Source organism: Takifugu flavidus, chromosome 1 (genome assembly GCF_003711565.1).
Source record: "Takifugu flavidus isolate HTHZ2018 chromosome 1, ASM371156v2, whole genome shotgun sequence".
Taxonomy (NCBI): Eukaryota; Metazoa; Chordata; class Actinopteri; order Tetraodontiformes; family Tetraodontidae; genus Takifugu; species Takifugu flavidus.
This window is the reverse complement of record NC_079520.1, coordinates 22,935,584-22,962,052: the sequence shown is the minus strand read 5'-3', so window position 1 is coordinate 22,962,052 and position 26,469 is coordinate 22,935,584. Positions and strand designations below refer to the sequence as shown.

The following is a 26,469-nucleotide window of genomic DNA, read 5'->3' as shown; positions in this document are numbered from 1 at the left end:
GAGAAATAGTGGGCAGAGCTAGACCAGAGAAAAAGGAGGACAGGATCGGTAGGGACGAAAATAACAAGTGATAGTCCTTTTACAGGAGAGGTGGAATATGTGTTTTTGTTGGTGTAGGGCAGCGTTACATAGACTCGTTAAAGGCAACTCTCCCTATTATCATACAAATACATTCAACAAACTAGTGCTGAGGAGCTGACTCCGTTCTATGTCCTGATGAACACTATGGACCAGGTCAGAACACACACACACACACACACACACACACACACACACACACGAAGAGAGACAGGACATGATTGCATGTTTTCTGTGTTTTAATATGTATTTATATCTGAAATCACCTGAAGGGTTCAGCTGTGAGAGTGTCATAGAAGCATCCCCCCTTTGTTACCTTCTCATCTGTTTGGTATTTGTTAAAAATTGAAATCTTTTTCTACATCAAGCTGAGAACTCGGTTTTTCACAAATATATGCAGAGAACTGTAAATGATTTTAAAAGCTCTTTTGCATTGCTGATTGTGGCAAACTGTTGTCTGTTTTGGTACACACATTTCAGCACAGTGGCCTCACAACAAAAGATTCCATGTTTGAATTTCCTGGGGGCGAGGGGCTTTTTTATTGGGGGAGTTGGCGTTTTCTCCCTGTGTCCATGACAGTTCTTTCATGGTGTCTTCCTTCCACAGTCTGGAGACATGCATTTGGGAGATGGGTGACTCGAAATTGACCTTTGGTGTGAATGTGAATCTGAATGCTTGTTTGTCTAAATGTTAACAGCATGATACTGTAAGTAGGCAACTTGTCCAGAGTATACCCCAAGGCAGCTGGGATAGGCTCCCCTGCCCCACAAGCATATCAAGGGATAAAGTAGCAGAATATGGATAGATGAATAAGTTGGAAAAAAACATAAAATCTTGAAGGAATTTGCATGTATTAAATATTTCTGAGTCAATGTTTGCATCATTTAGCAGTTCTCCTCAAGCACTAAAAGCAATACAGAGCAAGACTGTGAATACTTTTATTGCTGTTGTTATTTCAGATGAATCGTGAGTTGTAAATGGCATGACCAAAGCTACATATCTCTATTTTCTCTCTTGTGTGATTGACGACATTTTTTGTAAGTTGGGACAAATTTAAGAAAACATTTGATTATTGATGTTTTCTTGTCATGTTTCTCTTTTGTCCAACATCACAGTTACTCTTCCATTCTAAGAAAATGCTCAATTTATGCATCGCAGATGATTTTAGTGTCCATATTGGTCTTGATATCTATAGTTTTAAATAAAGTTATGATTAGTTATAAAATAAAGTTAAAGTGCTGTCCAAGTGCTTTTCCCCCCTAATGTTTAGGTTAGCTTAGGTTAGGTTAGGTTTGGTTAGGTTAGGTTGGAACTTGCTTGGATCACTTGGATACAAATTCACATGAACTGGCCATTGACGGAAGTAAAACCAGGTTATTTTACCAGGTCGCCCTCTGTTGGCCAGATCCTAAATGTACATGTTCTCTCATCGCTATAGTGGAGGATTAAATGGCCTAGATTTTTAGCAAAATCCCCTGTTACTGTGGTAAACAGACAGATGGCTGTGTCTCTATCTATCTATCTATCTATCTATCTATCTATCTATCTATCTATCTATCTATCTATCTATCTATCTATCTATCTATCTATCTATCTATCTAATCTATCTATCTATCTATCTATCTATCTATCTATCTATCTATCTATCTATCTATCTATCTATCTATCTATCTATCTATCTATCTATCTATCTATCTATCTATCTATCTATCTATCTAACATTGCTACAGATCCTTTGTAAGCATAGGATTTTTAACCATTTAGCCAAACCAGCATCACTCATATGATGGAGTGCAAGAAGTAGGCTAGCCATTTAATCATCAGCCATGAATCCAGAATTAACAAACAATTAAGTACATTATTTACAACACAGTGTGTTTTAATTATTGTACCATTATTGTTTTACTCTACTGGTTAGTCAGTAGCCATTTTCACTAAAGTTCAAGTGCCAAATTAAGTTAAATTATTACAAATGTTACAATGTAAAATCATCTCATCTTTTTTCCCCAAACCATCAATCCAAAGATTGCTTTTCGTTGTACTCTTAATGTCTTATATCAATCAGAATAAGATAATTTTAAAATCCATGCATGTGCATGTTGTATTAAAAAACAATATAAACATGTGTGCGCAATAGTTGTACTTGTGAGGTCACTAAAGTTAGGTTCTGTAACGTCTAAAACTAAAAGTGTTATGCAGTGGTTTCAAACTCTCATCCTGTCTGACTGACTGACACCCTGTTACATAATGTGTGTCCCCCAAGGGTTTGAGTGACTAACATTTGTACTGACACTATCTCTCACTCCAGCAAAACATTCGCACACACAGGATTGTGTATCTGGTTGGGACATTCCTTTGATTTACATTCATTGTAGCGTCTACTTCATACAGCTGACTGAAAATATTTGACAACCTGAGAACAGGTCTGTGGCCTCCATGTTGCCTGCTAGACTTAACAAGGTCAGACTTTTCGAACATATAAAGTTCAAAGAACAAAAACCACCTTTCCCTTCTAGAATTAACTACCGTACTCTTTTCTATTACAGCACTTAGATCAGAACTATAGATCAAAATATAATATAAAACAAATATACTTAAAATATACCAGATATATCAGAACGATAACAACAAATGTTAACAACAGTGCTCCATCTGATACTTTTGATTTAACTGTGAGTAAAGAAATTTAAGACAAAAAATCAGTATGTCTGGAAAGTGATGCAAAACCACATTGAATCAAAATGGCACTCAACACAGTGTCCTTGCGATTCCAGATGATACCTGTGTGAATGTTCTCAGATGCATTCTTGGATGGTTGTTGCTGTGTAGATTTTTCTGCAATGGAGAGAATTTTTTCATTGATATATTTGATTATTGCTTTCGGTTAGGTTGGTTTTATTCAAAACCAGAAGACATATTTATTCAATTATTATTTAATCAAATTTATGTTGATGGAAAAGTAGTTGAAGTCTTTCCAAAGTCTGAAGATTATTATTGGGAGTAAAGAACCAAAACCAGACAAATTACTCAGTACTCAAAGACTGGTGGGTCTTTGTCTCAGAGAGGTGATTCAATTTTCGAGATTAATGAGAACTCCAGGAGCCATTTGAATGCATCATCTGTAGCTCCATGTCTGATGTGCATACGCTCACCTCATACACTCTATGTGTGACTCACGCTTCACATTATTGACCTTTCTGATGATGAGCTGTCACAGTGAGGAAGAAAAGAAAAGTCATTGTGGAGAAAATGCTGACAGTGATCGATGGAAACTGTTTATTTCTCCAGCTTCTCATTTTAAAACATTACTTCTACAGGTTTTTGTTGCAATATATCGAATAGACAATATACATTTTTATATCTGCCACAGAGGTTATGAAACAGTCTGCATTTTTATGTTTGTCTGCCTATCTTACATTCAGAAAAATAACTGAAAGGTTATGAGTGGAACAGTTATTTTATCTAGGTGTTGTTCTGGATTCCAGGGAGACTTTGGGCAATGAATGGGCTTTTTCATCAGACAACCTACTATGTTATGTGACCTTGTGTTACTATCATAAATATACTATACTACGGTGCAAGTCACAAGATATGGGGGAAATATTGGCTTGGTGAAGGTCTGTGTTCACTGATTGTTTTTTTCTACTTAAGTCAAACGAAGCCAAGACTAGCAATAGTTCTTCTAACCAGCACAGCTTAATTTTACAGTGTTAGGGACTCCCATGAGAAAAAAAATGAGGTGGTAGGTTTTCTTCATCCTGCACTTTGAGAACAAATTTGAAATGTCAAGGATAAAAGTCGAAATAACATGTCAAAACATAAGACTTTCGTATAATTCAAAATAATACATTGTAGAACAGTTTGTTCTCCAACACAATGCAAATACCCTATCATACACTAGTACAACAAAGAAGGAGTCACAGTATCGCTCACTAAGAATGGAATGACACAGCACAGGGCATAACAAGGTATGATGCACGCTGAAACTTGTTTAATGGAAACACATACAAGGCTGAATTTTCTCCATGTCAAATCCCCATGACCAAGAGCAATAGAGCGCTGATACTTTTATTTGGTTTCCCTTATCAAAACACAGAAAGAATACTAAATAAAACCATATTGCTTAGTGTAAACATGCATATCAACAAAAAATGTTGCTTCATTGATACAAATAACTTTAAGGATTTTCTAAAGTTATTAAAATTTAACAAGGAAATGAATTTAGACTGCTATAAATTATGAACAATGAAAAATACAGATTCACGTTGTAAAGGAGAAGAGACAATAGAAGATGATGAAGTGCTATGGGATCCTGTTTTCAGAGATGTCACACTATTTTAGTCTCTTTCGTCTTTGCTTTTCTGGAAACCAAAGTGACAGCATGACTTAATGTGCACACGCATAAAGATTCTGTTGACAGTTTCTGAGCGTACTCTTCAATTTGGTGCTTACAAAAAGAGTCATAGGCATACAATGTATGTCATAATTAACACTAAATATCAAACTGATTTTTTTTTAATTGAAAGAGATAGGGATGATGGCCTTTATTTTTTATTTAATGTAAAGGTCTCCATTTTTTGGGGGAAAAAAGCCTCCAATCCTGTAACTTTTTGATCTGTCTTGCAGACCAGGAGGCAATGATGGTGACTTCTGAACCTTCATTTAATGTGGCTTTAGTGACTGAAGGTCAAACTTAACGTATTTCAGCTGAATTTGCTTGAGGGTTGTCATGGCTAAAATCTATGTTTTAAAGTCAAAGACAACTGACTCTTTCAAGCGTTTGGATATATTTTTGTATCCATTTTCCTCATTTATCAAGTCCAACTACCTTTTGGGCAGCACCTTGCACAAATATTTTTCATTCCCCATATCACAAAAATCTGTTCAGCGCTGCATGAATTCTGCTGGACTCCATTCAGAGCCAAGAGACACACTGGCTACTTATACACAGATACTCATTGCAATTTAACAAGTCATATGTGTAGATACTTGCCACCACTAATGCGATTATATTAAGGGTATGAGAACATTTGATTAGGTGATTTCAGTTATCATAATGAATTATTGCACAGATACCTACGTGAAAATAAATGCCTTCACCTGGCCAGCATCTTTCAATGAAATGAAAGTTATTTGCATAGTATTTTCCAATCATATTTTTGAAAAAAGTCCTTTGAATATTTAATAAATTCTGCTAGGGTATGTAAACATATGAACCCAACTGTATATTCTCCTTTCGCCAGCTTATTATGCCAATATGTGTACCAGTATGTGATGACTAGGGTGTGTAGTTAGGGAGCGTTGTTAGGGTCAAATGCCTCAGGAGAGACTGTACTCAATATGGTATTGGGGTTATGACGAGGCTTCCCCCTCTGTTTAATTCATTATTATCTTTGTTTACTGGGGAAAAGTCAGTTTATATAAAGTAAAATAATTAGGATTTAGTTCAGGGTATAAACCTTAAAGGACTGATGGGGAGCTCCAGTGATGTGTTTTCCAGCAATGGGCTGATAAGTGGGATGTGACTGAGATGGAATGAGCGTGCAAGTCAGAATGACAGCAAATAGACTTGAGAGAGAAAATGAAAATAGAGAGGCTATAAAGACCAAAGCAAAGGCAGAGGATAACAGTTAGTTTCTCTCTGGGATCATAATACCGGATACACTTTCCAATCTCCAAATTGAAGGAATTCACCTTTTAATTTCATGAGATGATCAGCCACCGCAAGAAGGTTGTTTTAACATGAAGACATTTCTACTCTGAGGAAAAGGCATTTACCAAATGGATTACTTGCATTCAATTCTGGATATTATTTATCTAAAAACAGGACAGGCTGAAAGTGAAGACAATGCATCAAATTGAAAAACCAAGTTAAGTTTAAACTGGTAATACATATGTCTGTGTTGGTGGTGTGACAATGTCAAAAAATTGTAGAAAATATTTTGTGTAAATGTGTCAGCATCGTGGAGTAAGGATCTGAAGACTGCAGATCAACATTTAATTCATTACAATCTCAGGATAGCCGGTGTTGCCATGCTGAAGGTGTCAGGCAGTGCACCAACTCCAGCAGGCCATGAATGGAAATTTTATTGTTCTGTTGGAGTGGACTGTATTGATGCTGAACCTCGGTGTATTTGGATGGCAGTTTTAAGATGCTTGTCCCCTTCTGCTTCACCACAACGGACTCCTATACAACAATGGGACTCCCAGAGGAACATAAAGCACCATAGGTCGACCTTGGTAAGAGGAAAACCAGCATTGCAGAAAATGTTTTATAATTATTCTATATGTATTTAGTGATACCAAAGTAGCATAGGCAAATATCCGTATGGTAGTAATTTTAATTATCATTTCATATGGCACTTATTTTGGGGTGTAAACCTCCAAGTTTTTGTGGATTTTGTAACTGTAAAGTCATTTTGGAAAAATTTCACATTGTCAATCTGGAAATTGTTAATTCTCAAAGGTTTCAAATTTTTTTCATGGACATGTACAAAATGGATAACATAGCAAATGTGACACAACATACAAGAAGTCAAATACACAAAATCCAGTACGTTATTTGCGCAGCTTTTATGAAAACATAAATCAGCTTTTATGAAAACATAAATCAGCTTTTATGAAAACATAAATCAGCTTTTATGAAAACATAAATCACAATATGTGATCCTAACGTTTAAGCATTGCTTGCCTTTATGCCCTCTAGATATCGCCTAATTGTGTTGCTGAATATAGATTAAATAGAGAAAGACAGAGCAGACACAAATATTGTTCAAACTGCAAACTGGGCAAATTGTTATTCAAACTGTATTTTTTGTGCATGGCCCTGTAAGCAGAATGAATGAATCAACCAGCTTGGGAAGACTGGTCTGGTTAATACTGCTATGCTATTTTGATTTCTCAATGCAAATGTTTCCAGTCTCTAGCGAGCCTACAGGCAAATACCACACTGTACAGCACAATATCGCCTGTTGTGTGTTTACTTTCTTATGGTAAAGGTCCAGAGTACTGAAGTTTGTTGTTCATAATGGGGAAGGCAAGGTAGCTTACTTCATATAGCGGATTTCATGCAAAAGGCATTTCAATGTGCTTTATATAGAACAAACATTAAAATAACAAAGCAAGCACAATGTCACAATTAAAATCATTTTGATTTAGGATATGAAAGAGAAATTGAAATAATTTATTTTAAACTAATTAAAAGAACAAAGTGTAATGCGCTTAAAATACTTGAAAACTGGCTTAATCATAGGCACATACAAAGAAAAATCTTTTCAACTTTGATTTAAAGAGATTCATATTTGGTACTGATTTCAGCTATGTGGACATTTTTTCGTTTCTGTGTATGATAAAAGCTAAATCACCATGGATTACCATGTTCTTTTGGAAACTCCAATTGCTATACACTGCTTGTATTCTATTGATATTTAATTACTCTACTGTGGTCGAAAGCCATGTTGCAGTTGGCAGACCGGTAAAAAAATGTTAAAATCTATTTAAAATCTGACTGGGAGCTGGAGCATTCTGAATGAGCTGCAGGTGCTTGCTTTCTTTTTTGGACTTTAAAGTATTCCAGCTATTTGGAAATGAAAGGATCAGTTTTCCTTGTTCTTTTTGCAATGTAAAACTCAGATATGCTTTTGAGTTGGTAAAAAGCTGTTTTGTTATGTATTTGACACTGGCTGATGGTCAGATGAGTCTGTCAGCACAACAAGGTTTCGGACTATTTTAAGGGACAATGACTCAAGGTATTTATGCTCAGGAGTCCTTTTCTATTTATTTCCAAAGACAATATCCTCAGTTCTGTCCATATATGTTGTAGAACATTTTGGTTCATCCAATTGATCCTTCACTAAGACCCGCCCTCGAACTGCCACTGGCCAATCATATGTTGTCAGTCTGTTAGAAGCGATAACAAAGATAGATGGACCTGGCAATCGTTTGCTTGTGGAGCAAAATATGTGTGCGCGACTTGCAAGTCCGATGAAAGTTATCCAGAATGTATGGGTATCTTCCCATTACAAAACCAAAAACACAACTGGAGATGTTGCATATGGATTAAATAGTGCAGAAGAGCAGTATTAGTTTAATGAAAAGATTAATTAAATGTTAATAATGTTTAAACATAGAGTTTACAATGCAGTCCTTTCTGTCTAGTTCTCTCTGATATTTTCAAACTATTACTCCAAAAATTTGTCATGATTTCCTTTGGAATATCCTTCACAGAAATCACTGAGAAATCCATGGTTACATGCCTGCGGGACTGAAACAGCGAAGAAAGCTTGCCAAAAGCTTGTTAACTTTCATTAAACAGCTGAAAAGAAAATCTACTGGAACCAGGTTATCTCAGAAAAGCGCTAGATACATTTGTGCCATCTGCGTTTTGTGATAAAAATAGCATTCTGCAGAATTTGGCCAAGAGACACCATATACACACTGAATAAAATAGGCACAAGGACTGACCCCTGTGGAACCCCACATGTAGGTTCTATCTACAGATTGGTCTGAGAGAAAGAGAGAGAGAGAGAGAGAAAGACAGAGCAAGAGAGAAATAACTCAAGATTGTGTATTTGAATGTAAGATATAATTAATATTTCATATATAATTTATAATATACCATTGGTAACTTTTAAAATAAGCATTGCATCACTGCAGGTGGTGTGTATGCTAATTAAGAGGGTTGTGGGTTTTTATGTCCCTATATATCACATGTATATACATGATATACATGAAATACCTCATATACAAATTATATATTAATGTGTATACCGGTATATTCAATCAGTACATTACAAATGTATGGCAGATACAAGAAAAAACACACTAATGGAATGTCAATACTGAGCAAAAAAAAAAAAAAAACATGTCACAGACTTTTTCCTCTTTACCAGCCTAAAGAGCAGAAGGATGGAATTGTTTTGACGACTGAAAAGAGGCACCAGCCACTGTCATCAGGAGAAGTGGAGAACCTATTGCGGCCGGCTCCACGAACACTTATTCTTCAGAAGAACTCACAGGACTTTGGTTTTACTTTGCGCCATTTTATTGTCTACCCACCAGGGTCTGATATTCACAGCATCATGGTAAGCTGACTTGTTTCCAATAGTGCCAGTGCATATGAATGAAAAGTAAAAATGTTTAAAAAAGGAAACTGGTGACTGTCTATTCCAGGACAGTCAAGAAAAGATTGAGTTACAAGACATAAACATTGTATACACTACGTCAAACTCACAACACATACATTCATGCACACAGTCTTTACAGGTGTTTATATTTATTTATTTATTTGCCACAGGATAAAGAAAATGGAAACTCAACTCCAAAAAGTACGTTTTTTTTAAATTTCTGCATCATATGCTATAAATTTTTCTACCTATTTTATAACAAGTTGTACTATTGTTTTTCATATTATATTTTGCTATTCTAGACATTGCAGTTAATACTGTACTACCTACTACCATTTTTCTTACCAGAATTAGTAGTAATAGGAATGCTTTCTTGATTTCTAGTAAACAGAATATTTAAATTTTCCATTGTGGATATATTCAAACAGAAAGTCAATACTCTTCCCTGAAGCCAAACGACACCATCTTTGTGAAGAGCGTTAAAGAAAATAGTCCTGCAAAACAAGCTGGGTTGTGTGAAGGTAGGAAAACACACACAAAAACTACACACAGAAAGAAACTAGAAGATATGTAACGAAGAAGAGGCTAAAGTCATCATATACAACTTGCATTGCATTACATTACAGTTATTTAGCAGATGCAATTATACAAAGTGACTTACAAATGAGAGACACAGTCAAGCAACAATGCAGTGTACAATGTTAGGATAGGATTTTCTCTCAATTGCTGCTTTTGCATACTGACAATCATCTCTCTCTCTGTCTCTTTTGTCTGTGTCTAGGTGATAGACTGGTCAAGGTGAATGGACACAATATTCTAGGGAAAACATACTCTCAAGTGATGATGCTCATCCAATGCAGGTGCAAATGCTTCAACATTTATCATTCAGCTTTGTTGTTTTTTTCAACCGCATATATTCAATTTTCATTATCTTTGCAGTGAAAACAATTTGGAGCTCTCTGTTTTGCCTAAAGATTTGGATGATTTGCAGATGGTGAGTATTATCTTGCCTATAATTTCTTAATTTCTCCACTTAGGGCCCAAGCACCAACTGGCAGGATGCCAGGTTTTTTTGCAGGAATTATATTCTCTCTATTTATAGTTCTATTATTCTCCCCCCAGTTAATTGGCTTTTTGAGGTCCTATGCATGATCAAGGAGCTAAATAGAAATGCTTTGAGTTTTTGTTGCACCATTCCTTGGGGCAAAATCTTATAAAAAATCAAAAACTTATCAAAATATTATTATTATTATTATCAAAATCTTATAAAAAAAGCTTAGCCTCAAGGAGGATGTTAATGCCATTTTCAATTCTCGATCTTTAACAAATGCCTCCCACAAGTTTGAACAGATCAGATTTCACTTTTTATTAGAGGGTTTGGTCATGGTGGCATAGTGAATTTAGCTGTTTTGGCATAAATCAGTAATTGGCTGTAACTTGTACATTACTAGTCACACACCTTTTAATGTAATGTTTTTTTTTAATGTTCATGACTATTTACATTGTATGTTGTCAGTAAATGCATCAAAAACTATAATTGAACACGTGGAATTAATCGGTAAACAAAAAGGTGTGAAATAACTCAAAAAATGTTTTACATTTTAGAAAAAAATTAGGCACCCTTTTCTTTGATCACTGCTTTACATGCACTTGGCATTCTATCAATGAACTTCAAGAGGTAGTCGGAAAATGGTTTTGCAACAGTATTGGAGGAAACCCCAGAGATGAAGAGCGCTTGTTGGCCTTTTTGCATTTAATCTGCAGTCTATCTGATTCCAAACCATCTAACTTGGCTTTAGGTCAGGGGACTGTGGAGGACAGGTCATCTGACGCATCACTCTCCTTCTAGGTCAAGTAGCTACTACATAGCCAGGAGGCGTTTGCTGTCATTGTCATGTTGAAAAATAAATTATTTAACTAAACGCAAACCGGCTGGGATGGCATGTCGCTGCAGGATGCTGTGGTGGCCATGCTGATTCAGTTTGCCTTCAATTTTGAATAAATGAAGTAATAGTTTCATAGCAGCTATTTGACCAGACAAGCTTGATTCACACGGTCTCCTCACAACATTTGATGGAGAGACGGTACTAGAATAATCAACCCAGACCCTGATGGATTTAAAGCACATTTAAAAAGAGAGTGGTCAAATATCAACAATTCAAGCCTTTTTAAATGAATTGTTTTATTTTAATTGTTTAATTTGTTCTTTTAAAAAAAAAAATCTTTAGTTTCATGGTTTTATTTTAATTACCATATTTAAAAAATCAGACAAGAAATGCAGAGAGAAAACTAGGGCATAAAAATATGCACAATCTTTTGTATTTGCAGTTGCAACAAGAAAAAGTTTCTTTGGTCTTTGACCTGTGTCACAATTCTATGTCAAGCTCATTTTGATGTCTCGCGCTCTCTGGTCCACAGGGTTTCTCCACAGATCTCCTTAAATGCAATAAGTCATCTATAGAAGAGACCAAAAACCTGCCTGAGGCCACAACTCAAAGCTACAAAGCCACTAAACCCACCTGCTCCCATTCCATACGAACCCTTCGGAGACCACTGGATAAGTGGCAGTACCACCAGAACTTAACTAAGCGCCACCTGAATAACTGCCAGCCTTCCATCAATGCTGCAATCTCCGACTGGCCTGGAGGTCTTGGTGACTGTGTTACTGATTTGAGTCCAGATATCTACTGTGACACCTCATCTTCATCAAGGAATGCATTGGACTTCCATTTTTTCAACCACAATGCTGCAATTGCCTCTGCCACCTTGCCTCCTCCGAGAAAGAGCAGTGTACCAGCACACAGATGGCCACAAGCAGATGTTCTTTACCACAGGACCCCTTCAGACTGGTGCAGCAACCGGGCCAAGCTCAATGAACACACTCCCCCCTACCACTCTATCATATCTTATGACCATCTTGGACCTGCACTCAGACCAGCACATTCATTTGACCCATCCACAGGCTCTGTAGAGTATCACAAGAGAAACTCTCTCTTATATCACCACCAGGCAGCTGCTACCTCCAATAGCCCCCACTGGCTTCAGGGACAGGATGCTGTGCCAGCATCAGTGAGTCAGTCGTGGTCAAAGAGCCCGGTGAAAGCCTATGATGAGTACAACCACAACTACAAATGTTCAGTGAAATCTCGATCCAAAGCCTCTGTTCTGATTTTACCATATTACAAACAATCATCAACGGCGTCAAAAAAAATCCTCCCACCTTCCTATTTTCCCATCACATCAGCCACAGCTCAGTCTACAGGCCAAAAATCAGGTCAAATAGCTGAACCTCAAACAAGGAGAGCAAAAGAAAAACCTGACAGTGATGAAAGCTGCAACCCCTTCTCTATTGAATGTCACGTTATGGAGCATGCTCAGTCTTTCGAAAAGGCCAACCACAGTGGTCCCCTTCAACACTGGCACCCTGCAGATCGTGAGATCACATCTCACCTTTCCCCTGGACATTCACTGCCAGAAGAGGACAAGGCACTCATCTCCCTGAGGACTAAATCTACTTCGAGATGCCAAAATGCAATTGAGACCCTTCAGCAGCCCCCCAACAGCACATCTTTACATTCACCCAAGCCCCACATAATAGGGCCAGCATCTGAATTTTCTGAAGCCAGTACCTCTTCTAAGACAAATAGTAGTTTGGCTCAGCATGCGTTCAACTTGGTGTCCTCTATTCCCTTAATAGGTTAGTATTTTTTTCCTTTTTGTCAGCCAAATGTTATAACACTTAAACTCTTCAATCAACCCTTTGCAGGAGACCAGCTTCACACTAATTTCAGGCATGCAGTGTGGTTTTAGATCTAATTTTTATGGAATTTTGATTTCAACATTTTAGAATTTTAGTCACGTTTTAATATGTTAGAAGTTGTATCAACGATTCTGAGCAAAAACATTTTCAGATTTAACCATGTATTTATTTTCGTAAAAAAATTTAACATTTATATGTTATTTTCTCCTCGTATTCACATTCCTACACTATCCAAGTGAAGCCAAGGCTGCTCGGGGTGGAATTTTGCTAGTTTAGGGCTAATCTTTGGTTTTTTGACATCAGTGTGGGCTGTTTTTTGCAGAGCCAGCACACCTTGGCCCCTCTCAGGAGAAGGTCCATCTTAAGGGCAGATCAACGTGACAAAACAACTACCGTATTTTCTGGACTATATGTCGCTCCGGAGTTTAAGTCGCACTAGCCAAAAAATGCATAATAAAGAAGAAAAATAGATATATAAGACGCACTGGACAATAAGTCTCATTTTGGGGGAAAATCTATTTGATAAAATCCGAGACCAAGAACATACATTTAATCTTGAAAGGCAATTAGCAATCCATTAGCATGGATTAGCAATAGCATTACGGTATGCTAACGTAACAAATTCAGCTACATGACCCACAACGAACTGAGTACGTGTCTGCTTTGTTAACGTAACATATTAACAGTTATTCAGATAACTATAGCATAAAGAACAGCCGAGCAAGTTTACCAAACAATCAAGTCTAACTCCATAGACAAAGCACCGCTTCTGCATCGCTAAAGGAACTCGTTCCTCAGGTACACACGCCTAGAGCGCCCTCTTTTGGTTGTCAGTGTGAAAATAACGAACATGTGAAATTCCGTAATAATGTATTTATCTAAGTCGCTCCAGAGTACAAGTCGCACCCCCTGACAAACTATGATAAAAGTGCGACTTATAGTCCGGAAAATACGGTAACTGCAAATTGGCCAAAAATAAAAGCAAACTGGCATGGCATGGTCTGGCCCAGCATGGAAAAAAGGGCTAGTAGAAAAGAGGCATTAAGAAACTGCACTGGTCCCTCCTTGAACACTCAGAGCTTTACTACTCCCCCATGAGTGTCACACCCTCATGTAACTAACACAAAATTGGGCCTCAATCAGAATGGTTATGTATTTATTTATTACAATGGCTATTATATATTTACAGGCAAAAACTGCATTCTATTACTCAGCTAACTGACCCCTTGGCACACAACAACTACCGCACACTGTCTGTCAGCTAAACTGCTCATGCCCATTTTTTATGTATGTGTAGGTTAGTGAGATTTGCTGAAAGGGTGCAGGAGAAATAACGAGTTAAAAATTATCGTCTTTTTTAGTTTCTAAATATTCTTCCTGTGGAATTTAACACAGGGGAGATGTGAGCAGTTGTGGCACAGCAGCTGCTGCCTAAAATTCATGGGGTCTCAAGGAGTCTCCAAAGACACCGTTGGCCAATTATATGACATTCATGAAAATATGCATTTTTCATGACATAGGATATTAAAGGGATAAATCAGTGGAAGGTGGATTTACACACACACACACACACACACACACACAACACACACAACACACACACCACACACACACACACACTTCCTTGCCCTCCTGGGCGGTGCCTCCTTCCTTCAGACTCGGGTCCTCTACCAGAGGCCTGGGAGTCTGTGGGTTCTGCGCAGGATCTTAGCTGTTCCTAGGACTGCGCTCTTCTGGACAGACATCTCTGATATGGTTCCTGGTATCTGTTGGAGCCATCTACTCAGGTTGGGTGTTACTGCCCCTAGTGTCCCAATCACTACTGGGACCACTGTAGCCTTCATGCCCCACATTCTTTCCATCTCCTCCTTCAGCCCTTTGTACTTCTCCAGCTTCTCGTGTTCCTTCTTCCTGATGGTGCTATCACTTTGGATTGCTACATCTATCACCACTTTCTTCCGGTGTTTATCCACCACCATTATGTCAGGCTGGTTGGCCACCACCATCTTGTCAGTCTGGATCTGGAAGTCCCACAGGATCTTGGCCTGCTTGTTCTCCAGCACTTCCGGGGGTGTCTCCCACCTTGACCCTGGGACCTCCAGTCCATACTCAGTGCAGATGTTCCTGTACACTATGCCAGCCACCTGGTTATGCCACTCCATGTATGCCTTGCCTGCCAGCATCTTGCACCCTGCTGTGATGTGCTGGACTGTCTCAGGGGCATCTCCACACAATCTGCACCTGGGGTTTGGTCTGGTATGGTAGACCCTGGCCTCTATTGCTCTGGTGCTCAGGGCCTGTTCTTGTGCAGCCATGAGTAGTGCCTCTGTGCTGTCTTTCAGTCTGGCCTTTGTCAGCAACTGGTAAACAATTAATTAATTTAATTAAATAATTAAATAATAGACAGGAGAACTTTGCAGAAAAGACCTTAAATCATTTTTAATTCATTCCAATCATACCAGCCACCGTAAAACATTCAGAAATAATTGATCATGAAAAAGTAGACCATTTAGACCATGAATTGTTATGCCCATGTAGGTTCTCATTCTTCCAGGACACATACTGTTAATGCAAAGGTCTAGCAAAGAGTCAACTGGATTTTGGATGATGGACAAAATGTTTTCCACTTGCTATTAGCAGTCCAGATCACTGTTCTCAAGACCTTTATAGAGGAACAAGAATCAATATTTTCCAACATTATAGGTCAGTGGTTATTAATTGCCTTTAGTGATGGTCTCTATGTTATGGTTTCCCAGAAAAATAGACTGCTGAAGAACCAAATATAATACAAGATTTGCCCTGCTTTTGCAGTTTTAACTTTGTATTTGGATTGTGTTCATATTTCTCTGTTCAAGTGTACCTCTGCCAATTTTTAGGCAACATTAAAGACCGCCGCTCTTCATATATGCTGGCTATCAACACAAGGAGGTCCAAGTCCTTCGAAGAGGGTCTCAACACTGTGAGAGAAGATAGTCACAATTTCTTGTAAGTGCAAAACTAAAGGAATAGATAATGTGACAACTAAAAACATTTAGAGGTATAACAAGCCACACATATTACGATATAAAGAAAATGACAAGTTAGAGCACAGCACAGTGCAGAATTGATCAGGACATGTCCTTGTCTTCTGGCATTCTAATTGACACTTAGCCTGATACTCTGATAGGAGCCATGAGATGTGCTTACATTCTGGATTCTCATGTGCCTCCAGTAGAGATTGGCAAGGCATTGTGTCCCATTTGTGTCCATTTCTTGGTAGTGTCCACACTTTGCGCCAGGTTAAGACACTGTCTTTGATATGCATCATTGGAGTCAGCACAACCCTTATCTTATGGCAGAATTTTTTTTCTTGTCCAGAGCACTGAATGGTGCGTGGTCCTGAATTTTTTCTCTAATTTAAAGGTCCCATACAGACTTGGCTGAGGACGCCTATATTCTATTTCTTTTTTATTATTCTCCCCCTAAATTAAGCCTTAATTTACCCTCCCTTTCTGAGGGCCTGAATGTGCTCAAAATTAGGTCCCAGGCATGACCCACATACAGCAGGGTCCCCCAGATATGGTTTTAGCACCTATACCTGCATGAAAATCAGTCTGTTTATGCAACCTGCCAAGAGTCTGCTAGAGCCATGCTTAACATCTAACAGTAATTCAACAATTTTTAGTTGAATGTGTGATTTTGGCACATTTTTTCAGGGCTCTTGCTTTAGCCAACTCCTCCTAGAGATTTAATTGCTTTGTTTTCATGTTTGAACCCCTTAATCAGTAGACAATGCTAAATTGCGGAGCTATGAAGTTTCATCAGCGGCTGTGGCCATGGCAGAGTTACGTGGTTAAGCCAGAAAATATTAAGTGCCTGTAACTCAGATATACAGTGATCAATCAGGTCCAGTGGTCACATATTTAATTGTGGTCTCAGTCTAAACAAATATATATTGCGATTTGTATTACGGAAAGAGCACCAACTGCCGTTTGATTTGTGTTCATATTTGGACTGCACCAAGTTGTCGTGGTAAATTACAAAGTTTTGTAGTTTTCTTCACACAGTACGGCCATAGCATGATTCACTTTTTGCCCTAAAAAAGGAATCTGATGTTACTAACAAGATTCAAACTTTAGCATTCCTCCTAGAAATTTAATCAGAGTTTTCCTTTCAGTCACATTTCACATTTGTGGAACTGTCATGTCAGTATCTTTATTTATGACAAAGGCAGTTTCTTTATGTTATATAATTATATAATTTGTGTTCTATAGCAAGCTACCAAAAAGGGTGAAGAGCTTTTTCACCTATGGGGTAAGTTATTATTCTTTACCACATGTTCCATTGTATAAAGTTTACTTCACTTTTGTAATCCAAGTAAATGCATTGTATGTACTTTCAATGTGTCGCAGTATGCGGCGAGCCTGCAGCCCCAGGTGGAAGCCTGGTCCAAACGCCACTCAACTTCTGACCTGAGAACAGTAACCTTCAGTGATGTTTGCAAACAAGGCTGGCTGCACTACAAACAGGTTCACACAGAAAAAAGAAAGGTACATATCTGAAACGCACACTCATGAAAATGTGTCACCTCAAAATCATGCTGATCAACTAGCTGATCCTTTACTTTGGCACCATAAAACACCATAGCTCAATTGTCAGTGGTAAATTTAATGACCAGTAACTAAATTACAATTCATATTCCTTTTTTTAGACAGTGACTCAGTTTGTAATCATTCCTCTCTTCATAATTGACTAAATGTACAATTTGGATTCACAACAACATATGCATTTGTATGGTTAAAAAGGAATGTCAACAGTACTTTAGGTCCTCAGATAACCAGCAGTCATAAAGAGGACATTTTAGCCTTGAGAAGAAGGCTAGAGTCAAAGGTTAAGGCGACATGTTAGCTTTAATCTCTTTTTTTTCTAGATGGTCTCATAAGTCCTTCAAGCAGCCTCAAATACATTTATTTGCTCATTTCTGTTGTGGTGACGTGAGCTTCTTTATTTCCGAAATGCTATAGTTCCTTTATACAAAAGATGAGCTGTGTTCTAAAGTCCAAATACCGGTAATTCAGTTTTACACTGTTCTGTTCAAGTAACATCATTCCAGAAATCCTGGTCTTTGTCTATATTCTGTCAGGCAAATGTCAGTCTCTCCTTCAAACCAATGTTTCATCCTCTTATCCTCCTCCACACGTCCCATAAAAGATAAACTTTTAATGTAAAATCACACATGTAAAATCACACACATGTAAAATCACACACTTTCATATTACAGTCGCATTACAGTCGCATTACATTCGCATTACAGTCTTGTCAATCTCGCTTGGGGTGAATTTGTTTGGACATTCAGATTTGGGAGTATGGGCAGGTGTCCTCCACATTTTCTTTTTCTCATTTACTTTAATCTCTACTGTTTGAAGAGTCAAAAGTCTGTGAAAAAAAATCTAACTAACAGCTAAAGTGAGTTGGATTTTTGAAGACAACATGGCAAACCAACACAACTGCACTGAAGGTGACTGTGGTAATTTTTTAAATGATTAAGCATTATGGTATGTCTGTAGGTTATAAGACATACTTGATTATGACTCTTCTAGTTCATTTACTCATTTGATGCTGAACTCTTCGCATTGTAAAATCTGAAATTTAAATTAAAAAGTCTCTCCTCTGTTCATCCTTATTGTAGAAAGCAGGTGGTAGCATGCGACCTTGGAAGCGTGTCTTCTCTGTGCTTCGTGCCCATTCACTCTTCCTCTACAAAGACAAAAGAGAGGCTGTACTTCATGAAGCAGGGTCAGGCACCAGACTAGAAGACAATCCTCCAATCAGCGTCCATGGGTGCCTGATTGACATTGCATACAGTGACACCAAAAGGAAACACACCCTGCGGCTGACCACACAAGACTTATGTGAATACCTGTTACAGGCAGAGGACCAGGATGACATGATGGCCTGGATCCAAATGATCCGGGAGAACAGCAAGACTGACAACGAGGTACAGTAAGACCTGAAGCTACTATATATTATATTAGAACTCTATTATACTAAGAATTACAGTGATGTTTTTGACCTGAAATCTTTGTTCACTGCAGGAGATCAGTTATTCTCTGTCACTGATCAACAAAAAGCTGAACGACAACAGAAAACACAGGTGAGTTTGTATTTAAGCAAGCATTTAATTAATCATACATATTAAAATGATTGGAATTTATATAAATATTATCTCTGACTGAATTTCTTCATAATATAAAAGACATTTAAAAGCTGTTATTTTCAAGGGTTTACAGTCATACTTTTGTTTAGGTTATTCTATTTAAAAGGAATTGTAATCAGTAGACCAGAATAATAGGCATACGTGCATGCACAAATGTGTAATTTATTAAGTAATAATCCAAAAAATGGCATAAAACAAAAATCTAATAAATATCTTACCATTAAAACATTAATGAAGTAGTTTATTGTGATGAAATATGTCATTAAATTTAAGTTGCTGTTTAATTGCTTGAGTCTGCCATGCTGTGGATTTACTGAAAACAGATATACACATAATCATCTAATTTAAGTGTTTACTTAACACAAGCAATTTCTAACACAGTAAATTATATGATGGGTGAAGCAGGCTCATAGATTAAGAGAGTCTAAAAGCAAGATTGGTTTCTATGATCACAGTTTATCAACTAGATAGTGTATTTCAAAACCAACATTTACACTTATTACATTCCAGGAACATACATCCATGATCTTCTGATGTGCTAAAAGTTTAAATTCACAACTGAATAATACAAAACATGTACCAATATGTGTTTTTATTCAATGTGTGAAGTCTGACAGCTGGTAAACCAGTCTCATCCACCAGGACGTATCATATGATGCTTCCTTTCCTCCTGACCAAGACTGACATTTGCTCTATGAACCAAGTCTCTGGAACAGGTATGTTAGCGTATATTAGCAAAAGTGTTTACTTACTGCATTTGCACCTGCTTCTATCTGTATGTCCTATATTTCTTTGTCTTTTTACTACTACTAATAATAATAATAAGAAGAAGAAGAAGAATAAAGTAAACATGTTGTGTGTAAGAAAAAGAGGAGACCTGAATATGTACTTGTGTACATTTTGATGAGATCTGGTGAAACTTTGTTAGGATATTGGCAAGTTACCTGCAGAGAGTCCTTTTAGTGCTCAATTGAATAGGCCTGCTAATGGGAGAAAAAGGTGGACTTCTTGCCACAAAAATGCCGTCTTTTGGGGCTTTACTACACAAACTGTGATTTGTGTGATAACAATCACTTTTTTCCTACATAATGTTGTATTTTTTATGTGTCTGGGACATTCTGAATTGAAGTTATAGCAATATATTTAGCCAAACCTTGAAGTGTTTTTTATACCACTCTATTGTAGATGTGACTTCAGGGGTCAAAATGAGGGGTCAAATGACAGCACTGTTGATGCAGAACTGTCAATCTCCTGATACACCCTTCCCTCACTCGTGAGGAAGATCCCCCCCCTTGGAGCAGTAACTCACCTCCAACCAAGAAGGGGGAATCAACCCTTTTCTGTCCGATGCCCATGGTTTCAGATTTGATAGATGTGATATGATGTATAACATTGAGCATTGACTGTTATTCATAAAAAAATGTTTTTACACCATGCATTTTCTGTGTAGATAAAAAAAATAATAATGTGTGTATTTGTAGCAGATGACAACAAGGCACTTTGGGGTATCAGTGCCATCAGGAAAACCAAGAAACCTAGTGGTCCAAAGGTGTTTGGCATTCGTCTGGAGGACTGTCAACCTGCTGTTAATCATAAAGTAATTCTATATATTAAAATATGGAAATCAATCAATCAATCAATCTATCTATCTATCTATCTATCTATCTATCTATCTATCTATCTATCTATCTATCTATCTATCTATCTATCTATCTATCTATCTATCTATCTATCTATCTCAGTTTCAAGAGTTAACTGCCTTATCTTCATGTTCTTCTGTCCCCCAACCCCGACTTTTCTTCTCATCTACTGTCACTGCCCATCTCCTTACCTTTGTGCCTCTGCCCAAAGTTTGTTCCACTAATTGTGGAGATCTGTTGTGGCATGGTTGAGGCCTCAGGTTTGGAATGCACAGGGATTTACAGGGTACCAGGTAATAATGCCATGGTGTCCAACCTGCAGGATTATCTTAACCAGGGCTTGGACATTAATTCTGCTGCAGAGGTTTGTGGAAATTAGTAGTGGAAAATTAAATTCTCTCAAAAACATGATATCAGTTATTTACAGGAGATGGGTGGAATGATAAACTATCATACTGTCTCCACAGAGATGGCAGGACCTAAACGTCATCAGCAGTGTGCTGAAATCCTTTTTCAGGAAATTGCCTGAACCACTGTTCACAGATGGTCAGATTTTTTTCCTTTATTGTCAGTTTGTCCCTGTTGTGATAATGATGTTAATGTTTTGTACCTATGTCCTGTTCACAGATAAATACAGAGATTTTATTGATGCCAACCGGATAGAAGATGCAGATAATAGGCTGAAGACCTTGAACAAACTGGTAAACCATAAGCTAATAGATTAAACTAATGCTTACACCCAGAACATATAGTGGAAACATGTCATGATCTGATCAAGACAGGCAGAAGATGTGTATCCTGACAGCGCATCAGCTTCACAGAATTCTAGAGAGTTTGTATGTTTGTATGTATGTATGGTCATGTGATAGTGTATGCTTTGTGTTGTGGGATGTGTCCTTTTGCCTCGATATTGCTTTTCACTTGCTGATATCATCAACATTTGTAGAATTATTTTCGCACAAATTTGCAGCTGTCAGTAATTGCATCTCTTTAATGAAGTTCTGCAATTGCCTGGATTTGTAGGAAATACATAGTATAAAAGGCCTAATTACAGTTGTTGCAGTCTGCTCTGCACAAAAACTGCTGTAATTCAATCTTTCTACGGTTGGATGGTTAGATGGACAGATGGACGGACAGACAGAAGGACAGACAGACAGCTAAATAGATAAGATTGTTTGGCATGCTATTAAGTAAAGTTTCAAACAGGGCATGGCAGGGGAAGCTGGATGTTTTTTTGGGGGGTTTTTTTGGGTTTTTTTTACAATGGATGATGTTGGTAATACTTTTGAGGGTCCTTCAATTTACTGAGAAATATGATTTAGAAGTCGAAAAGCCTTTATTATGTCCTGCCTACATATACCACCATGAATAACACATTCTATATTCTGCCCCAGTTTGACTTTTTGAACATTCTAATTACCATTTTTGCATGGTCTTTATCAGATCCAGGGTCTTCCAGATCACTATTATCATACGCTCAAGTTCTTAGTGGGCCATTTGAAGAGAGTGGCAGAGCACTCTGAAAAGAATAAGGTAACCTAACTCCTCTTTATGTGGCCTTTTGGTCATTGATAATGAAACAAAATATAAATGTTACTTTTTTTCAGATGGAGCCCAGAAACCTGGCTCTGGTGTTTGGTCCCACTCTTGTGAGGACATCAGAGGACAAAATGATTGATATGGTCACCCATATGCCCGACCGTTATAAAATAGTGGAAACACTTATCTTGCATGTGAGAAGCCGATGATCTGTAAATCTGTATTTTCTGTGTATTAAGTTTGCATTAATTTTTTATTTTTATTTTCTAATCAGCATGACTGGTTCTTCACTAACCAATGTTTAGATAACAAATACAAGGTAAGTTCAACATACAAAAATTAAAAATTGATGTTTTGATATGATTTGTACATTATCAGTATCTGGATGTTTGTGTTGTTTTAATCTGCTTAGGCTCCTGAGGACAAGCAAGGCATGCTGCCTGTGCCTAACATTGATCACTTGTTGTCTAATATTGGTAGACCTGGGATGCCTACAGAGGGATGGGGTAAGTAATAATCGTTACTTGGTTAAATTCAAGGTACCATGCAACTCACAATACTAACTGTAATATAGATATTTATTTAAATGTATCAATAGATAAATACAGGACTAGAGAAAGGACACTCTATGAACAGGTATTTGTATTCTTAACCTGCAATTCATCCGATCTGATTATATACCCCATGAAACAGCTCACTTCGATGAATCTAGTAGTTATATTTTATTCACATTGGTCTCAATTGCATAGTGGTTTGGTTGTGCCTCTCCCTGTAAGTTGCTTTGGCCAAAAGTGTCTGCTAAATAACAAATGTTAATGTAAAATGTTGTAGTCCTTCCTCTTGTACCTTCTGTATTTTTCTACAGTCTGTGTCTAGCTACAATCACTAGTTTGGTAGACCAGGTCCTCCTACTTTGTTCTTGGTGTTGCCAATTATTTTGAGAAAGCAGAAATTTATGTTTAAAGAAAGAATCACAATAGATGTTATTTTCTGAGGCTGATAGGCAAAATATTATTCTAATTATAACAGGGTTTTTATTCATGTTATTTCTTTCATATAGGTTCAACCAGCAGTCACTCGCTTAAGGCAATGGTAAGACACAATCTGGTCTACTTATGGAAACTGAATGTGAAAACGGCCTCACATATTTAGCTAAATGAGACAACTAATTTCACCACATTTAGCTTAATGTGACAAAGTCTAAAAGTAAATGTGAAATGTAAATACAAATATCACACATAAATATAAATGTTAAATGTAAATGTTTAGAGCGGACAGCCCCGTCCTTTTTACCTTAGTTATGGCAACATCTATTTGTGCTAACATTACCCTAGAAAAATTATTCTTGAAAGGTTTTATTCTATGTTTTAATCAATATTTTAGGGGGTGCATATTTGAAGGTCTGCCCTATCAAATAATGTTTCGAGCAACATGGTGTATGCAATCTATTATTCAACTATCCGATCTTCTTTTCAAGAAAAAAAAGGCAATATCCAACCTTATCCGATGTAGGCTACATATTAACCATGCATGTGTGTGATGAACCATTTGAGATTCATGGAGCAAATATTTATAGTCATGAAAGTGTCAATGTACTGCTTGTGTGCAGAACAGAGTAGCACTTTTGATAGGTAGCAGAAATAGACAGGACTGGAGCTGACAGCCATGTTGTCCACTGATCAGTTGTGTTTGAGGCTGTGCACACTGTCTGAGGTCTTTGAGATAGGATGTGAAGCTTTACATTTAAGATTTACTTTTTTAACATTTAGATTTATAAAATATTTAGATTTACATTAGACTTGTAATTTTAGATTTTGTCTCATTTAGCTAAATGTGAGAAAAATAGTTGTGACCTTTTTTATTTTTATCACTCCATATCTATTTGATTGAATTGTACAAGGTTCTGGAATGTGAAATATCTAAATGACTAAAGTCTGATATGTTCAGCTTCCTTAACCTTCACAGTAAGAACTGATTGCTGTTTTCTTCTGGCTCAAGTTTATTGACTGAGTCTGCTGACTGTGATCTGCATTGAAGATGACTGTAAAAATGTCAATATCAAAACCAGCAAAAAAAATTAATGTGATGAAAAACAGGACACAAAGATAAATATAAAAAAAATAACTTAAGGCTAAGGACAGCCACAGAAACACAGTACTGAGAAATTAAAGAAAATTGTAATTCATGTTTGGGTCATGCCATGAGACTGAGGTCCCCTACCTAAAAACCTTACCCAAAATTTATGGTCTTTCCCCATTGTAAAATGCACACCTTGACCAGAAAATGCTACACTGTCACTTTTCATTTCTGCCCCAATAGGTTCCGAGACTCTACCATGATTCGAAGACACAACAGTCAACCTAATACCAGTCAGCTACGGTTTTTGAGGGTAAGATGAGTGGTGGGTGGACCAGACCCATACCCATGAATCTGGACCTGGAGATAGATCAAGGAGATAATCAAACTGAACTGAAGGATCACCAAGGCAACATCGATGTGTTGAGGGTTCTCCTAGGGCACTGGTGGCATATAGGTAGAAAGATCATATGGATCTCCTAAATATTGTTGAGGAAGTCCCTTCAATGGATAAACTGCAGATCATCATGTGTGTTTCCATTGCAATTCAACCTTTATTCAGCTTAATTTATATTAAATCTGTTATTATCAAGATAATGGCCGTACCACAAAGTCATTGTTGTTATTAACAATGACCAACCTAGTATCAATACCCCAAAATGACAGTGAAAGCAAAATAACAACACATGCATTAAAGAAAAAAAGTATTAGTATTGATGATTATGTTTTAATCTAAATTAATATGTGGGGGCTTATGTGAAAACAGCCAGAGGGTCTGCAAGCTTTCTGACTTTCTGCATTTTTCATGTTTGAAATCAGTCTCCATTTAAATTAACAGCTTTACAGAAAGGCCCAGACAAAGGGTAATGACAGCTATCAGAATTAGGAACTGACCAAGGTCTTTAACAATTCTATTAATTGATACATAATTGCACCCAATAGCCATCCATCTATCAATGCTTAAACTGCTAAATTCTACCTATGCTTAATTACAATCATAGCTCAACAACAGCCCAACTGAAGGTATTTAAATTGTGAATGCTCCCGTATAAAACCTAATGACCTAGTATGTTCATTGTGTGTATAATCATATATTGAGTTTGAGATTGTTGCACTTTTAATTTTTTCAAATGCTTTCAAAGTAAAAATGTTTCAGGAAAAAAAACATACATCATAAAAGGAGCATTTTAAGATGGGCCTTTGGTCATGAAATAAATGAATGAAGTGAGTAGCTTGAAGGTGTTAAGGTGATATTTGGGATATCCCAGAAAATAATTGCTTTTGAAAAATGTTGTTCAAATTGTCATGTGTTAAAAATGAAAATTAGGTTCATAGAGCTTGAGAACAGTGACATTTTACAAGTACATTTAATTAAAACATTTTAGTAATAGTAGACAGCAGATGAACCCCTAAAGGTTTAAGTGATTTAAGTATATATATATACTTCATATACAGTACATACATACATACATACATACATACATACATACATACATACATACATACATACATACATACATACTTCATATATATATACACATGCATATACATACATACATACTTCACATATATACACACATATATATACACATACGTATACACACACACACACACACACACACATATACCGTATATATAAACACAGGCACACAATACCAGCCTTTTGTGGTTTTCTTTGTGTTACGCTTGCGACAGCTTCAGGCAAATTCAGGATTGTCTACTTTTGTTTCAAAAGGAATCTGATTTAGAGAGGGATCACTGTATGCCTTCTTACATTCAAAAACATACCCTTGTAATATTTTTCCTGAGATATTTTTCTTATTTTTTCTATTTGGGAAAACCAGTGATCTGTGCTATGAAAGAAGTGACTCTTTACCAGGAGACTGTTCTAGTGGTCCTTGTCACACCTGGTGTGTCCTTCATATTTGCGTCCCTTTGCCTGCATTTTTATCTTTGTACACAGTGTCTGTGCATTGTCTATTTTTGTATTTGTTAATTAAACAGTGTAATGTGTACATATAAAAAGTAAATAAACAAATTATTTGTTTTTGGAA

The 26,469-nt window shown here is 37.1% G+C and overlaps 1 protein-coding gene across 2 annotated transcripts; it reads left to right on the top strand.

The window, feature by feature from the left end:
• Nucleotides 1-26,469, top strand: LOC130516318 (rho GTPase-activating protein 23-like). 2 transcript variants are annotated; one of them, XM_057017428.1, is made up of 23 exons: nucleotides 1-234; nucleotides 8,971-9,162; nucleotides 9,375-9,405; nucleotides 9,633-9,725; nucleotides 9,986-10,064; nucleotides 10,144-10,198; nucleotides 11,623-12,901; nucleotides 15,841-15,949; nucleotides 17,218-17,257; nucleotides 17,356-17,493; nucleotides 18,633-18,941; nucleotides 19,039-19,097; nucleotides 19,770-19,876; nucleotides 20,645-20,757; nucleotides 21,012-21,164; nucleotides 21,268-21,346; nucleotides 21,428-21,501; nucleotides 22,244-22,333; nucleotides 22,408-22,533; nucleotides 22,614-22,658; nucleotides 22,752-22,845; nucleotides 23,400-23,431; nucleotides 24,659-26,469. In XM_057017428.1, exons 1-23 carry the CDS (start codon nucleotides 217-219, stop codon nucleotides 24,701-24,703), a joined length of 3,360 nt encoding a protein of 1,119 aa, XP_056873408.1. In that variant the 5' UTR covers nucleotides 1-216; the 3' UTR covers nucleotides 24,704-26,469. The 2 variants fall into 2 exon arrangements, with proteins under 2 accessions (XP_056873408.1, XP_056873366.1); XM_057017386.1 differs by having other exon boundaries at nucleotides 20,642-20,757.

What these genes read in the sequence shown, in the direction of transcription:
- LOC130516318 (XM_057017386.1), top strand. An exon ending in GTCCTCTATTCCCTTAATAG is followed by an intron (nt 12,902 to 15,840) that starts GTTAGTATTTTT and finishes GCCAATTTTTAG; the next exon opens with GCAACATTAAAGACCGCCGC. An exon ending in ACAGCAAGACTGACAACGAG is followed by an intron (nt 18,942 to 19,038) that starts GTACAGTAAGAC and finishes TGTTCACTGCAG; the next exon opens with GAGATCAGTTATTCTCTGTC.